This window comes from Bacillus rossius, chromosome 7, assembly GCF_032445375.1.
Source record: "Bacillus rossius redtenbacheri isolate Brsri chromosome 7, Brsri_v3, whole genome shotgun sequence".
Lineage (NCBI taxonomy): Eukaryota > Metazoa > Arthropoda > Insecta > Phasmatodea > Bacillidae > Bacillus > Bacillus rossius.
The window spans coordinates 49,983,908-50,001,902 of NC_086335.1; the positions used below are offsets into that span (position 1 = coordinate 49,983,908).

Below are 17,995 nucleotides of genomic sequence, written 5' to 3' on the forward strand. Positions count from 1 at the left end.
CATGGTGGGAATAAATAATGGTGTTTATCATTTGAGAAAGGAAATACCACACTTGGTTTTAATTAGGTGTGTGTGTCATTCCATTCAGTTAGCAGCATCCGCAGCAATTGCTGAGTGTATGCCAAGAAATTTAGATTTTCTTATTAGAGAAACCTACAATTGGTTATCGAGTTCTTCATCTTGCCAGCTGCTCTACCGCCAGATTTTTGTCACTCTAAATGATGATGGTGATGGTGAACCACTAAAAATTCCTCAAGCTTGTGACACTAGGTGGTTGTCTATTGAACTTACAGTTAGCCGAATTACTGACCAATGGTTAGAGCTCAAAACTCACCGTGTAAAAATGTGTAAAACGTAATCTAGTTGTTTTTGGTGCAATTTTAGTGGTTCTTGGCCTCATTTCTGGTTGGAAGTTTTTAAATTGTTGGCAACACTGTATAAGGTCTGACGCCAGCCGATAGTGCGCCTCTTAGTCGCACAGGCCGCGATGCCTCTCCGACGCCTCTCAAAGCCGTGTGCCACGAACACGCCCGCGCGTGCAACATGGTGCAACGAGTGTGAGTGCGCCGAACGACCCGCAGCTAGCACCACTACCGGCCACCTCGGCGGAAGCACTCCGCCGGGTGTGGCAATGTGCTTCCGCCGGACTATAGCATTCAAGGGCACATGTTTTCTCTCACAGACATAAACTATGTAATGTATATTTCATCAAATGTTTTTATTTGTTAATTCAATTGTTCAACGTGCGAATAGGTCCTAAACTTGGCCGCGTCTGTTTCCCGCGCGCTGCGCTTCTGGCGCGCAATTGGCAGGCCTGCTGTAGCGCTGTGCTTCACGAGCGAGTCAGTACCCACCGGGAGCTCGAAGAGGCTGGTCGTCTTCGCGCAACGTTGAGAGGCCACCTTCGCGCCAATTCCGCAACCGCATCTAGATCGTGAGTTACAACACCACTGGCCGTGCATCACCGCGCAGGTCTTAGCAGCAACGTCCGCCACGTACTGTTCGCTCAAAACTCCCCCCTCTCCATTGTAAGCGGGGTCATCGCCGAACAGCCGTACACGCGCAGAGCTCTCTAACCCCGAACAGTCGCGGCCAGGGTATGGATAGCACCATGTAGAGGTTGATGTGTAATAAAAACCAGACTTCACGTAGCGGAGTGTATCATTTGTAGTGTAAGGCGTCTTGGGTGGCCTAAACAGCCCAAGGATCACCTCTACGGACACGTCCCTGCCTCCCGCCACTTGGCCGAACCCAAACAACGAGACCCATTCCGAAAAAAACTTGATAGCTTTGACGGGGAGGCAGCCGGAACGGTGTCAGGTTTTCCAACTTCATATTCTGCAAAGTGCAAATAATACACCAGAAGTTTGGTGAGTACTGCCTGTTATTCCTTTATTACAGTAGAAACACACAATAATTAACACATATTTGATGTATTATTTGATTTGTTATAATATGTTGGTATTTATCTGGGTGTTTTTTTTATAGGTTATGGGGTAACTTTGGCCCAAGTGTTTTTAGATTAACTTCAGTGGTGTTTATGTTATTGGATGTTTTGGGTGTTTTATGTTTGTAATGTAGTATGAAAACTTATCATTGCAGACATAAGCGAGAACTGTGGCCTAATGCAAATATGTTTTTTGTATTTCAGAGGGATAATGCCCAGGACTTACAAGAGGAAACTGGGAACCAGATCTTATGCAAATTACACTGATGACATATTACAAGAATGTTTAGAAGCTATTTGTTCTAAACAAATGTCTCAACGTGTTGCAGCAGCACATTATGGAATTCCGAGATCTACTGTCAAACATAAGTTGGGTGGCAAACATACAGCAAAGGTAGGTCGTGCACGGTTGTTTATCAATGAAGAAGAACTTGCTTTTGAACATCATCTCATCAAATTGTATGATTTTGGATTCCCAGTCACTGAATTAGATTTCCGTCTATCTGTCAAAGGTTATTTAGACATTTATGTATACTCCGAGTAATATATTACAAAATGCTTAGAAAGAATTTGCCCACAATATTTTTTTTTTGTTTTTACTATGAAAAAGTGCATATTTTGCATTGATTGTCAACAATTTAATGAAATATTAATAACTAGAAATTTTTAAAATTTTGGGTAATGTTGCCCTCACTTTGGGTAACTTTGGACCCTCTAAAATGAAATTAATTATAAATTATAGTCAAAAGTTTAAAAAAAAAAAAAAATTATTATTAAGTGGGAATCCCTAACTGTACTGTAAATCCCCTTTCATTGGGAAACACTCATTCTATGGAGTAATACCATTTTTGTGGTTAAAGTCCCAATCAGATGTGCAGATTTGCTGGACTTATGTTCTTTGATGTTATAACTTTTCTGGTTTAACATACGTGGCAGAAAGCAGGATGTTTAATGGCTTTCATTTGAACATGCGGAGTACCAAAATAATAAATGTTATAAAAAAACCTAGTTTAAACAAGAACACCTGTAACGGTTCGTTACTTACAAAAATAAAAAGATTTAAAGCGTCGATTGTAGTTTTTATTTTTTATTTTATTCCTTCAATTTAGAATGCACAGACGAATCCAAACACTTTCAAAAGAGGTTACTCATTCATTCCACATACATCTGCCCGTCGAAAAATGCCCGCAGTTCGTGTAATTATAAATTAATAATAAAAAATAGTAAAATCTTACTGTAAGCTGTAATCATACAAAAATCAGTAGGGCCTAAAATACGGCCGCAACTGGTGAAATAACCGCGAGCCGCCGAAACGCGGCCTCGCCTGGCAGCGATTGCCAGACGACTACTGATGAACTCATGACACGTCGTCTCCACGCTGGGAGTAGACGTCACATGACCTCACCGACCAATCACACGCAATCTTCATTCACACTTACAAATACAAGCCAATCACAGAACAAGTTACAATACATGAAAAAACCTTGTACATACAGAACTCTGGGCTTCCCCTGATCTATCTCTTTTCAATTTCACATCGAAATCGGGGACTCCCATTCTCGTTCTCTCTCCCACACCGTGAGAGAGCAGTTATCACTCAGTTCCCACGCAGGGGGGAAATTACCATCTTTATCTCGGTTGGCGGGGAAGCACTTTTTCTTTCTCACTTACACTTACAGGCCTCTCATGCCTCTCTTTCTATCCCTGAATCATTCCACACGTTAATGAACACTACAAATAGCAATTATAATACAAATTACTTTACAAACTTAAAATCATTTAGAAATAACCTGAAAAAGTAGGCCTAAACAGGTAAAAATCTAGTACAGCGGCTCATTTGTAAATAATTACATAAAAAATAGTAATGATTAAAAATGTGTAATAAAATACAAAATACCTTCTTAAAACACAGAGCACGTGCAAATAACATATATTAATAGCCATAACGTCTGATTATACTGTCTCATAACATACACACCATTCTAAAAACATTGACTTATTACTGCTTACATATACAAAAAAGAAGTTTAAAAGAAAATTATTTATTTAGGAGGGCAGGGTCTTGCAATGCTACACACCTACCCCTGGGTCATTCTTTTTGGCACAGGGCTTAGCTCAGCCATGCGACCAACCATCATGCTACACTACGACCCAGCAATATCTTTTGTAACAAACTGTGTAGACTGACACTGGGAACTCTCTTTTGTTAGTTATGTAGTCTATGTTTTGCTATTCTGGTGATTCGGACACAAATAATCGTGGTTTAGTTGAAAGCCTTCAAAATCACATCTCTGTCACTGAGGAGCTCTTTCAGTGCCTTTCTTTCTTCCCTGCTGATGTTTTGTGTGAGAGGCTTGGCATTGTGAAGTACTCTTGTTGTCTACGAGTGAATCTCATCTGCTGTGGTTGGAGGCAGGCGACTGATGGCATCGTCTACTCCACAAACAATGTCTTCTGTGCGGAATTGCCTTAGTTGCGACTGCTAAGTTCATGCCTTTGGCAAAAGAGAAACACAAGCTTCATCCAGATGTTTGTTTGAGAGATTTACAACAACTCTGTGTTTGTCTCTGTCTTTTTCTTGTGGAGCTCTGATAACTTTTTACAGTGTCGTGCTGTGAATTGGCACAGGATTGTATAGGCTTGTTGTGTTGTTATTATGTCATAAGTATCCAAAGTTGCAGGCGATAGTTGACAGGAAAGTCTCAGGTGCAAGTCCAAAAGCTCCTTCGAATTTGCAACAGGAAGGCTCACTTCTGTCTCCCCTCTTAACCAACATATTTATGGCCAAATTTGAGGAGAAAGAAATAAGTACCAGCCAACTTAAACCCAAGTGCTGGTACAGGAATGTGGATGACACCTTTGTGTTTTTAACCATTTGTAAATATAAGATGTAAGCATGGCCCCCACATTAGATTACGGCTCTGGACGCAGGATCGGTGGTGGAAAAAGGGGGGGGGGGATTAAGGGCCATTTTACAGTCACGTGCTACATTATAATTGCATGGTTATTTCTTACCTACACTCTTTTTAGAATGTTATTTAACCTGAAAATACAGGGTATAATTATGGTTACTAGTTTGTAAGTCCAAACTAAGCTTTATTTATAAAATTATTTTACTTTAAAATAACTACAGCGAGTATGTAAATTTATTTCACACACTGAGATAAAAATAAACAAGGCCCAGGCCCAGGACCCAGGGGTCCACCCTTGTGGGGGCGATGGCTGTAAGACTTCCTGAAACACCTGAACAGCATCCACCCAAACATACATTGCACCATGGAGGTAGAAGTAGAAGGAAAATTGTCTTTTCTGGATGTCTTGGTCACAAGACAAGAGGATATCCACATCCGCCACAGTGTTTACAGAAAGCCAACCCACACAGACAGGTATCTACTGGCAAGTTCACACCAACCTCCATCTCAGAAAAGAACTGATGTGCGACGTGCCGCGCACGGCTGTAATCTCGAAGCCGTCAGCCCCTTCCTTCCTAAACACGTGTGCGGGCCGCGCCAGATGGCCATCACGGCTGTCACCGCCCGGCCACGCTCGCGTCGCCCGTTGCCAGGGCGACGACTCCCGCGTCTCTGGTTGCCCGGAGCAACCAGGCCGAGCGCCGGCGGAGCTGGCCGACACCCCCCGACCAGCCGCTACCTCCCGCCTACCCCCTCTCCCACCAGGCCGGCCGAGTGCGCGCGCAGCCTCTTCCCTCCGCACCCTCCTCCACCCCGACCGGCCGCCACCCCGCCTACCCCTCTCCCTCCAGGCCAGCATTTTGCGCACGGCACTACTGCTGCCTGGAATTCCGGGAAGCGGCCGGCAATTCCCGGAATCCCTCGCCCTCCGACGTCACGCCCAGGCCCTCAGGATGGGTATAAAAGGGCCAGCCCTTGGCCCAGAAAGGCAGTTGGTGTCCCAGTGGCACCACGGCCGCCGAGGTCTCTCTCTCACCGTGCCACCACTACAAGAGGACTCCGGGACTCGAACCCGTCTACGTGAGGACCGAGAGCAGATAGGGAGAGGAATTCGCCGAGGTGTGAGTGTTATCGTTCGAGCCAGGACCTGCCTAGTTACAGGCCGTAGCTAGTAACACAGTATCAGTATATGTAGCCTGTAGGGGAGAGGCTGCGACTCCCAGAGCTAGCGAATAAAGTTTGTGCTACGAGCATACCGAGCTTTTCATTCGGGAGAGGGAGAGCCCACCAAGTCACCCACCGCCTGCCAGCCGACCAGCTCGCCAGACTGCCCTCGACCCAGGGAAGAGCGGCCACTTCAGCGATCACCAGAGCCGCCAGACTCTCTGTGGGTAAGCAACCAGCAACCCATGTCGTATTTCTATCGAGGGCAGGGGGCTAAGCAGACCCCGAGGCCTTTACCGAACGGCAGTGCCTTACCCCCCTCCAACTCACGGCCAATACCCGTGGAGGGAGATTCATCAGTCCCCGCCCCGTGGGTATACACGAAGGCTCGGGACCGAGCAGCAGCAGCCCGCCGACAGAAGACCGTTGGTCCCCGCCAGACGGAGGTCTTCTTCCCGGCCCCCACTCGGGTCAACCCGATTCCATCCCCTCCCTCTAAAGGGATAACGTTGGAGAAGAGCCGCCCCTCCACCATATCGCTCGGCGGCTCTGACGCCCATCTACAAGGCCTGCCTAGGTGGGGCTACCCCCCTGAACTCATACGGCCATTCCCCCCTACCCCACCAAGGAATCTCCATTGACCCGGCATAGATAGCACCACTAGCAACCCCCATAGGCAGCCACAATTGGAGCAGGGGACACCCCGATTAGAGAGTGTCACGCGACAGAACAATCATCTCAACTTTGGTCAACAGAGCTAGAGCCATTTGCGAAGACAATATTGAAGAAGATATGAAACATCTAACAAGTGATCTTCAAGCAAATGGTTATTCGAAATCAAGAAATTAGGAAAGCCATGAAATCACAACAGCAAAAGAAAGTGCATCTTCCTAATAAAGCTTTCACTCCTTACATCAAATGAATTTCACCAAGTGGCAAGAATTCTTACGATTCTCAAATCTTTAAACAAGACTGAGGGGTCTCTGACATCTGTGAAAGACAAAACCCCAGCCGAAAACCTAGCTTGTAGGTACAAGGTTCCATGTTCTTGTGTGTGTGTGTGTATATATATATATATATATATATATATATATATATAGGACAGACTAGCTGAAGAATAATCACAAGGGTTAAAGAACATATCAGTGACTATAAACATGAAAACCCACAATCAGATATAGCATTGATTTCAATCAATTCCACGCCATAGCCAACTTGAGATACATTCGAGAATCAGTAGAAATATTATAACACCCAGCAAACATAAATAGAGAAGATGGCTACAAATTAAGCAGAATATGGGATCCAGTCTTCATAAAACCTAGCTCTGCATCTAACAAAAGACAGGTCGCCTCTGGTTGGCAAAACAGCTCAGCCAATCAGAAGAGAAGAGGCCACTGATTTGCCAGCACCCCCAGTCAATCACAGAAGTCCAGCTCCGAATGGCCAAACCAACAGACCAATTAGACGTAAGGTAAGTTGTGATTGGCCCACAGCTGCAGCATATCGGGAAACACTCCTCTCAGGCGAAAGTATTAAAGGCAGAAGAACTTGTGATAACCTCAGTAGGTAACTCTACCTTGATGATGGCGACTGCAATGTCGACCGAAACGTTGGTGATATATTCGCCTTGGACGTGACTATAACCCAGAAGCCAAGATACTTCTATCAGAATTAGAAAAGGATTAATAGTTGAACATTTGAAATTAATATAGACAAAATTTGTAGGCTTAACACATTTTAATTTAACATTTTTAATTCAAAATAAATTAATATTGAAATTATTTTATGTTATATGAATAAAATGTTTACAATTATTCACAAAAATAAAAAAAAAAATATTTACAGAATTTTTGAACTGTGATCACAGTTACACTTATATCAACAATGACTAAACAGGAAAATTTCTTTTAGTTTTCTTCTTCTTTTTCAGTGGTGGTTTTTCATTGACAGTTTCTTCACTGCCTCTTTTCTCACTGTTGGAATAAAAAATTCAATATTGGTAAAATACTTAAATTTTATGAAAAATTGTCAGGAACATAACAATATTTATAAGTTTAATAACATTTTGGTCATCAAAGTAGGTATGCTATTCACAGTGATATAATATTAACATCTCTAGTTTAACTAAGTTTGTCACTCAGACAATATGGGAGACATGTTTAATACCTATTACTGTATAATAATCACATTTACACAGAATACAAAGGCAGCTGATGATAGCTACATAAACATGACGTGGTGTCTTCTACTGTACTTGTGTTAGTAACTGTTATTTAAGAAGCTAGTGAAGGGAGATGGAACGTTGCTTTCAATTATACATATTTGTGTATTCTATTCAGAGCCACTAGTATTAAATTTCTAGAAACTTAAATAAATTTATTTCACATGTGGGTTTGGACACAGCAAAACTTAAATTTAAATGCCATTGTGAATTAGCTTATGTTTAATAAATTCTAATATTTAAGGTATTTTACAATCAGACACTTTAATTTCAAGAGCATATTACATTCAGGTTTGTCTTTCATTCAAAATTGTCTTATGCTCAAGGCCGTCTCATGTTCAATGTCACCCTAAATTAGAGGGAATCTTATATTATCAGTTAACCAATGGATGAATATGATTCCTAATATTCAAGAACTATAACAATAATTGTATATATACTGATTATGTAATTTAGACATACATTATGAACTTGAATGATAATTTAACTTTAAATTATCAGTTTCGTTAGCTTTTCCTTACACTAAAAGATTAAATAATTGATTAAAAGTGGAGATGAAAAGTTTTGGATTTTTATTGTATGTACACCTCTTCCAAATACTTGCTGATAAATACTACTATCAAATACAGAAATAAAACCTTAAGTCACCTATGTATGATTACTGCTGAAGTTGCAACCAATGACTAACCACTCTGTGAGGGGTTTGCTGCAAACATTTTACATCAGTAAATGTGTAGCGGAACGAAAAAAAAAAAAAAGAGTGGAGGGGAGAGGCAGGGCACATAATGCTATTTTCAAGCGTAACGAAGTATCTTCTGCTGATGTAAAATTAGATACTTTGCAAAATGAAAACACAGCAAATTATGTGTGAGTCATTGAGTTTTCTGAGGATCTCCAATTTCCCTTCCCCCCTCAGACTCTCTAGGCAATGTCTCAAGAACTAGTGACTGCAAAGTGGAATGACCCACCATGATTTACACTATACTTGCCTCTTGACAGAGATGAGGTTCTTACTGCCTTTGGCCAGAGCCTTCCCCCACTCATCCTCTGACCCTTTTATGGCGTAGAAGCTGAGGTTCTCTCTCTTCAGTTCCTCCAACTTTTCCTGCTGCTTTACTTTAAGCTCCTACAACAAACATATCAACAGTACCACTGCATGGTTCTTGCATGCCGATCTGAACATTATTGAAATATTATACTAAATTATGTATTTTGCTTATAATGTTTCATGTTTTTAAAAATGATTTTAAATCAATTCATAATATAATAATATTTAATTGTTTAATTTTTTTACCAAACAAGTTCTTATTTGATGGGTTTTATTAACTTAAGGGAAAATTTTATGTCAGTCATAACATGTACTGAAATCATCAAATTATGTGGTATACAATGGTATTCATGTAGCCTTCTTCTTAAAACTCTTTATTTTTATTATATCATTAATAAATCATTGATACCAAGGTTTTTCCAAAACACTGAAAAATTCAGGTGTCAATGGTTTCCGAAAAAAAAAATTATAGATTTGTGAATTAGATACTAAAAATTAGAAGTTTTAATATGATGGCTACACACAAAATGTTAATACAAAACAGTTCATCATATCATTTCATTCTTTCATTACATGATAGCACTAAATAAATTTTGCTTTACGTAAAAAAAAAAAAATTTCAATGAGGACTTATTTAGAAGAATAAAGCCTTTTATAAACAATTAAAAAAGTTTATATTATGAATTTATTTAAAATAATGTGTATGAACAAAAAAATAATTTAGGACACTACCCCCTTAACTCGCACTCAGTGGACTCCCTTTAAACCAGCCACTTGTTAACTGGCCTCTGCTTTATTGAGCAACAAAAATGTTTGAGATGATGATGATGATGATGACTCAAGGACCTCTTGTGAATAGTATCTAGCTGCTACTTTTATCAGTTGAGCTGAGCTGCTAAGTTGGTGTGGTGTTCACCCATAAAAAGGTGGTTGGTTAAGAGGGAGTCCACTGAACTATAGCTGTAACATAAACTATTGTAATGAATGTTATCGACAGTAATATATATATACGACAGCTATATAATCAAAGATCGGTTTTGAAAGTGTTTGCAGGAACGTGAAGGAGCCGTACCTTGGCAGCCTGATCCAGCTCCTCGCGCAGGCTGCGCCCGGCCGGGTCGAGCGTGTCGGGGGCCGGGTCGGGACCGGGGCGGGCGGGCAGCAGCAGGCGCCGCTCGATGGACCGCTTCGTGACGGCCAGCAGATGCTGCACGAACCTGCGCATCATCCTGTTGAACAGCCCCAGCAGCTGGGAGCTCTGCAGCTCCAGCTCAGCAGCGAGGCAGTCCACGGTCTTGTACTGCAGCCCCAGGCCCAGTAGGATGGCCTACACACGCACACAAGCGCACATGCCCCGCCGGTCACCTAGTCCGTCTAGCTTACACTGCAGTAGTATAAACGGCACCACCCACTCTTGCCAGATTGTTAACATTAAAACTATTATTATTTTGTATCACTATGTTTAATTATAAGTATTCATAGTTTATTAATTTTACTATTTGTTGATTTTTCTCCGTAAATAAGTGTGCAATGACAGTATTATTACAGTTTTAATAATTTTTACAAAAAAAAGTAATAATTCAAAGCTAAACAACAATTATTACTACACAGGATAAGTCACTATTAATAACAAGACATTCCATAAAATTATGCACTAAGCATGCTCAAAAGAACAAAAAAATTTTTATATTAAATGATATAAAAATACTGCTGACAAAATTGTTTGTAATTAAAAAGGGATCTTTCAATTATGAATCCTTAGAAATAAAAAAAGTGAATATGAGATGATGCTCTTGATGAAATACAACAGGAAAGTGTATTTTCAACTTCTCATTACAAATTACTTTTCAAAATATGTTTTAGATACATTTAAAAAATATTAATTATATTACAAAAATGATTCTAAAACATTTGTGCTCCGTGGGTTATGTCTGCAACAGAGCACAGTGATAATGGCAGAAATCGTGCACTGGATAGAGAGAGAGAGTAAATGCCCATTTAAATGGACACTGAAAATGTAAAGATGAGACATGCTACAGCATACGCCAATCACAGCTTTCTCCTGTAGAAAATTTTCGCTTCACAAGTCGGAAACTACACTTCGACACCCCACCGTACTAAAAGGTAATTTATTTGTAATTTACCGTGTTTTCTCGGATAATCATCGTACATTTTATTCTAAAATCAAGTTTGAAAAGTAGGGGTGCGACGATTATGCGGGAAAAATTTTTTTTTGTTAGATAAAGTAATTCATAAAAACAAAACCCATTAGATTGTTTTATACCTACATCGGTACACTGCGGCAACGCAGACAATCTGATAAAGGAAATAACGTTTAAAAAGTCTTTAAAAGAAAATTTACACGTCAGACAACTTCGTATTTCCGTTAATTAAATAAGTGGTAATGACCAAATATAATATATTTCAGTGTTACATGTTATATAACATGCTTTGCGGCGTTATTTCGGTTTTATTGCAGTTTACCACATAATCTTATCCCTGTATATGGTGCAGTGACATGCTTTTCAGTGCTATTTAGGTTTTATCGCAATTCAACATGTAATCTTGTCCCTATCTATTGTTTGACTATTCCTTAAAACACCATCTGAGAAAAATAAATAAATTTACAGTCTATGTAATAGAAGACAGGAGCCTCTCAAATCTGTATCACTGGGGAATTTCCAAGAATTTACCCTGTGGTTTTAAAGTAAATTCCCTGACCTATTTCAACTTCTCTGACTTCACTGCATGTAAGCAACCTGTAAAATGACATGAAAATAAAATAAAAACATGGCACACTAGTTGCGAGCCTTAAGACTGGGTTTATAAACTACGCAAGAAACAATAATGCAAAACATACAAGATGCAAAAAAGGTCAAAAAACAACATAATCAAAATTACGGCATTGCCCAACTTCCAACTTCTAGCATTTCTGCCTTCCAAATTTTAAATGGATATTTCTGGAAACTTTTAAACACACAGACAATATGTGCATAGAACACCACAATGTTTTTATTATATATTGTCAGTTAAGTATGTTTATTCTTCAAAACATATTATGTGCTTTAATTAATTATTACAGTAAAACCTACAGTAGAATCCCGTTATAGCGAGCACGGTAATAGCGAGAGCACGGCTATAACGAGGTCTTTTTGAGGAATTTATGGCGTGATCGCTTGAAGCGCGCTTTTGTTATTTGTCTGCTTTATCTCCACCCCTCTCGCTCGCCACTAGACATCTTGCCGTTGACGCCTGTCACATTCTTCAGCCGTGCAGTCGCCACCTAAGTGCGTGGCTTTAAAAATAGAATCCCGTCCTTTCTTTCTTTTATCAAACTTCCGCTTGGTTTTAAGGCCAAGGTATGCTCGACTCGAATAAACCAAGCCTTTGAATATACATATAGTTGTACGCATTTCTTATTATTTATAAAATATACAAAATCTATTTTTTCCCGCCATTAAACATAACAATGCACATTTTTTTAAAAATATAAATGCTCTTAATTAATTTGTTGGGACATTTTCATTAACGAATAATAACATTGTTTATAACTATGTTAGGCCAAAAACATCAGAGCCGTCTTTATACTTGTTGCTAATTGATCGCGTTAATAATATACAAATATTTATAAACTTGTTTGGAGTTATTTCAGTCGTGACACGTTTACAAACACGTTACGTTATTTATTTTACTAGCTGGCAAATAGTAGGCACTACCGTATTTATTTCCGAATTACTAGGACAGTTTTCTTGTAACTTTTGTTTCGGTCTGTTGTTGGGGTATCTGTGGTGATGGTCTGAGTTTAACTCCGAATTTATTTTCTAAAAACGTTTACAGGTTTTTTTAAATGAAAAAAGTATTGTTTTCCAGCGACTATTTCGTTTGAGGCGTACGTGCGTTGCCGCACTCCTTTTTTTTGTAAGGAATTAAATTGTTGCGCTACACTAGCGCCATCTGTTCGCTACATCCCGAACCAACATGGCCGCCAGCAGACAGCTCGCGTCGACAATAGATAGCAGGACAATGCTGTGTCGGCCGCGGGCTGAGATGCTATACTTACGTGGCGTATTAGGGTATTCTGGTTATTTTGATGCAATCGGTGATCGCATCCGTACTTGTGGGGTATCGTTTTAAAGAGAATTCACACATCAGCTCACAGAAATTAAGATTTCGTTAATATAACCTGTTATTTTCCAATTATACAGGTTTAAAAACAATTTTTATGCTATTTTCGGTTAATTTTTATTTTTTGGGGGCCAAAATCTGTCCAATTCGGTTATAGCGAGGACACGGTTATAGCGAGGATCAAACCCGGAACCGTGACACCTCGCTATAACGGGACTCTAGTGTATTTTTCACATATCTCAAGGGACCAGGAAAAAAAATCAGTAAAAACCGGAAAAATGTAAAAAAGAGGGGCGGAAGTGATAAAAAAAATAAATAATTATTATTCTCACTATGATCGGAAACAATAAGTACGCATATACACATCACACAAAATAAATGTCAGAGATGCTTACGTTTCTTATATTAACAAGAATTTCAATAAATCTGTCAAATGTTGCAGTAATTCACAACAGTTTACAGTTGAACATGAAAATTTCGGTACATGAGTAAAATACATATGTGAATGTTGCATCTCAAAGTCTCCATTTTTATAGCGAGATTTTTCTTACACAATTAATTTTTGGACATTATTAACAATCACATTTTACTATTAAATTAATTTAAGATTTTGATCGGAAATTATTCCATTAAACGAACACAACTACTTTCACAATGATAGCTTATGTTTAGGAAAAATGATTCAAATTAGTGGTGCACCGATGCGGATACCGATGAATCGTAATCAGCGATTATGGGTACTTACCGATTAATCGTAATCGGCGATTATCTTAATGATTACTTTGCCGATTATTTACGTCCCGGCGTAATTAAGTAGGTCTTTACAGTGTAATATTTTGTTACACAATTTTTAGGATGAAATACGGTAATATTTGTACATATTACAAAATTCATCTAACTCCGTCATATCATAATTACAGATATTTCGTTAAGTTTAATAAATCTCATTGCCTCGAACAATAAAATACATTTTTCCTACACGTTTATTTACGTTTAGTCTTTTGTTTAGTGGCCTTGTACATTACCTATAGCCAGAGACGTAAAATATATGGCACACAATCAAAATACCACAATCAGTTGCAGTGGATTCTATGACAATCGATCTTTTCGAGTCGTAGTAGCGGTTCAAAATCGTGGTCCCGATACCTTCTAGTTTTTATCACTGCTTTCTACAAACTCGTTATGGGTGTCTTTGGTAACATTATCCGTTTGTTATATGTATGACGTGAAAAGTGAAAAAGTATTTATAATTTTATATATTCAGTCAACATAAATAAAATCACATGTGCTAGTAATGGTTTTTAGTCATTTTTATATAATTATAGTGAGATGGCGAGTAGGGAGAAAAAAACTGAAGTGTGGAAACATTTTTCTATAAACTCAAGTGAACAAAATAAAGCAGCATGTTTACATTGTTAAACGGTAATTTCTTGATGCAACCTTATGTGATAGTCAATAATAATGCTAGTTTTTCGCAACAAAAACTTACCCATTGTAAATTACAATTGTTAGACTGTAGTTCAAGTTGTTTACAAATATAAATAGAAGTTAATTTAATTTACACTTTGCAATGACTTAATAGTGTATTTTATATATTTTTATACTGTTATTATAACTGTATTCTCGATTTTACCTAATGTTGTTATTAAATTCACATGGGAATAAAAATTTTTGTGTGCATTATTACACTTAAAAAAATTTCATTATAATCGGTAACTGAATTGGTATCTGCCGATTATTGCTCTCATAATCGGTAATCGAATCGGTAATCGGTAAAGTCATATCGGTGCACCACTAATTCAAATGCAATATTTGGAGATTTGTTGCTACCAAGTTAAAATGAACATCACCGAACTTGCACGAAGATGCCATATTTATAGGTATTTTGTACATTGCTTTAAAACTTATTTTAATAAGGGCACAGTAATCAAATGTTTGTTTATAAAAAATTGCATTATGCAACTTAATTTCATGCATAATATGTTAAAGTTTAAAGGGGAGAGCTATCAAAATGAACATTTTCATGTTCACCTCACCATGGTTTTGGTTCATGGCCGTATGGTTCACCATGACAAATGGCATAAAATTAATGCAAGTTGTTTACAATGGCAAATGCAGTAACATATAATAAATAAACTTAACACTATTTGCTATAAACTGTTATTGTTATGTCCAAACTTTTCTAATGGTTTACTAGTAAATGAAGCGATATTGCAACGTAAATTACGAGGAAATGCTTTCGCACAAAGCGGTTCAGTAATGCAATAGTACTACAGTGAAAATGACGGCGCAAATTAAAAAAATACGTCAATCACTGGAATTTGTAAATCTGGGTATGTAAAAAATAAGGTTCTACCGTATTTAGAATGTTTTGAATACAGTATCTAGATATTTTTTCATTGGGACATAAACCTTCACAAATTATTTACATTTTCATACATTTTGAAGATAAACACGAATTAACAAAGGAAGTCAACTTTGTTTTCTACTGTTTTACAATTTAAAGTAGTAGGGTTGGTGACATCTTTTGACTTCTGCGCTTTAAACGACAGTGGCTTTCTTGAACTGGTATCGCGTTGCAACAACTGTGTCGCTACGCAGCTTACAGACATGACCCGAGAGACAGTGATCGCCGTGGAGACCAGACTCACGGCCTGCACAGCGGAGATGTGCACGTCGCCCATCAGGTTCAGGAAGAAGAGGCGGGCCAGGGCCGGCAGCAGGTCCATGACCAGGTGGTAGTCGGCCATGTTGTTGGCGTACATCTCCAGCCGCTTCACGTCGTACTTGGTCACGTGCGCCTCCAGCTCCTCGCTGCTCAGCTCTGGAGCACATGTAACCAAATGTATAATAAACATTGTCGCATTTTCATTTCCCCTCCCCCCCCCCCCCCCTGAAATGAAGAGGATTTGTGGAATCGGAATCGAAGATATGTGAAATCAACCCATCCAGTGGCGTAGCCAGGATTCGTGTATGGGGGGGTGTTAAGAAGCATGCCCCCCCTTCCCACCGTACTAAAGCGGGGGCTCCGGGGGTCCCCCCCCGGGAAAATTCGGATTTTAAGGTGTAAAATAGTGCTAATTTAGCAGTTTTAGGTACTTAAATTTAAATATTGTAATGGTAAAATTTTTATTAATTTTAATATGAAATTTGTTTGAGTGATAAATAAGAAATTAATTAAAGATTTGGTGCTAAAGGAGGGGGGGGGGGGGGGTTCGAACCCCTAACCCCCCTCCCCCCCTGGCTTCGCCACTGAACCCATCCCTTATATAAACCAAATGAATAGAAAAAAATAAAACTTTTTTTTATCTTGCATCTATAATTGCCATATTTACATAACTAAGAACTGTAAATTTTCCGACCGCACAAATGCTTGCAGAAAAATGTTTTATTTTTTCCAAATAATTCCATCAAAGATATAAAATTTACTCATGTTTGTTTTGCGGAGTTCTGACTACAGCAGCAGTTGTTACTGTATACCTCTAGGCACCAGCTTGCAGGTCTTGTTCTGCACGATGCTGAGCGCGAGCGCCGGCAGGAAGGTTCTGAACTGATAACCCAGCAGCGAGATGAAGCGACGCCTGAAGTCCGTGAAGAACTCTGGGAGCCACTTTCCTCCCGTGGTCCCGTCCTCCGACCCTGTGATGTTCAGTTGCTGCAGCATGATGCACGAGTGCTCGCCAGTCAGGTCGTTGGTCGTCTGCCTGTAATACACAGCGATAGGGGTGTGCCCATTAGAACGTGAATTGGTCTGTGTCGACATTGGCCGAGATAAATTACAGCATATATAATAGGTACCAGCAAAATAAAGTTACATAAAACATAATGTATTTATTCTGAAAATTTAGTTTGTGAAACAATCATTTAAAGGGTAAATTGTTTCAGCACCAAAGTTAATAACTTTTATTTTTCACTCCTGTGACCAAGATTTAGATAAGAGTAGATTGGAGGTATCTTTTGTGATTCAATGTTTAAATAGTTTTACACTTGACCGATAATCGTATAAACAATGAAATGGAACCCCTTTAAATAGTTTTTGCGGTTAATAAGCTAAAGTCCCTCTGGTACTTAAATGGACATTTTGATGGTATCCAACTTACATACATATATGATCTGTAGCTAGCTATCTCACCTGAGGTAGACTGGAACAAATCCCGCCCTCTTCCAAAACTTCATGAGAGGCAAGGTAAGACCATAGGAAACCCCGAGGTAGTCCAAGTGCTCCGGCAATCGCTCGCTCAGTTTCAGCAGCAGGGGAGGCAGCGACTTCCTGGGAACTGAACGCACACTGTTGACAAGACCTGTCGGCCAAATTAAAATCGTGAGTATAAAAGAATTTTCACATCTTTAGCACACATCAGCGGCAGAGCTTCATAAGAAACATATAGAGCCTCAATAATAATGTATGCTCAAACACCTGTAAGGATGTGAAAATGTGGTTAGGTACCACTTTTTTTTTAAATGAAAATCTATAAATCAAATCACAAAAATATGTACCTTTTATGCATAACTGATAAAACTATAAAATTTATTTTATGGCCCTGCCACATTCGCGCAGTTGTGTCTGGCTGATCTGTCTGTGTTGTGCTACCTTGTTGTGTGATGTAGTTTCTGTAGCAGTGTGCCACTTTCCCTTGTCTGATGCATCTGATTCCAGTGATATTACATAATGCAGCACAGTAGATTCCTGAAATATATTTTCAATATGCTCCCTTAAATGTCAGTCACCAATTCTGGGATTACACACCTCAAAATTGTAGTAACCGATGGCAGGTTTTACCCGGGGGTGGTGGTTGGTTTTTGTATGTGTGTGTTACATTATAAAGTAAAGGAAGCTTAGGTAGTAAGATTTTTATTTTGAAATAATGAAAGAGGGTCGTAATTTTTTTTTTTGGGGGGGGGGGGGGGGAGGTACAGAACAAAAAAAAAAGCTTATTCAAATTTTAAACTTTTAAAAAGCAACACTTTTAAGTATTCTCCACCCGAAACTTGAATTCTGATTACGTACTCGCAGTTGTTTGTCAGGACCTGTGGCAAGCAAGTCACTCACTACCTATAGAAGTAATACATTACAA

At 39.2% G+C, this 17,995-nt stretch overlaps 1 protein-coding gene across 1 annotated transcript in view; it reads right to left on the reverse strand.

Moving 5' to 3' along the window:
- Positions 1 to 5,195: 5,195 nt before the first annotated feature.
- The window catches only part of LOC134533995 (RNA cytidine acetyltransferase), a 41,246-nt gene continuing 28,446 nt past the window's right edge, over positions 5,196 to 17,995 (reverse strand). Inside the window, exons 15-20 of the mRNA XM_063371877.1 lie at positions 17,053 to 17,197; positions 16,401 to 16,624; positions 15,572 to 15,744; positions 9,868 to 10,122; positions 8,737 to 8,873; positions 5,196 to 7,499 (exon numbers count right to left, since the gene is read on the reverse strand). Coding sequence (XP_063227947.1) covers positions 7,415 to 7,499; positions 8,737 to 8,873; positions 9,868 to 10,122; positions 15,572 to 15,744; positions 16,401 to 16,624; positions 17,053 to 17,197 — 1,019 coding nt within the window. The 3' untranslated portion in view covers positions 5,196 to 7,414. The remainder of the gene's footprint in view (positions 7,500 to 8,736; positions 8,874 to 9,867; positions 10,123 to 15,571; positions 15,745 to 16,400; positions 16,625 to 17,052; positions 17,198 to 17,995) is intronic.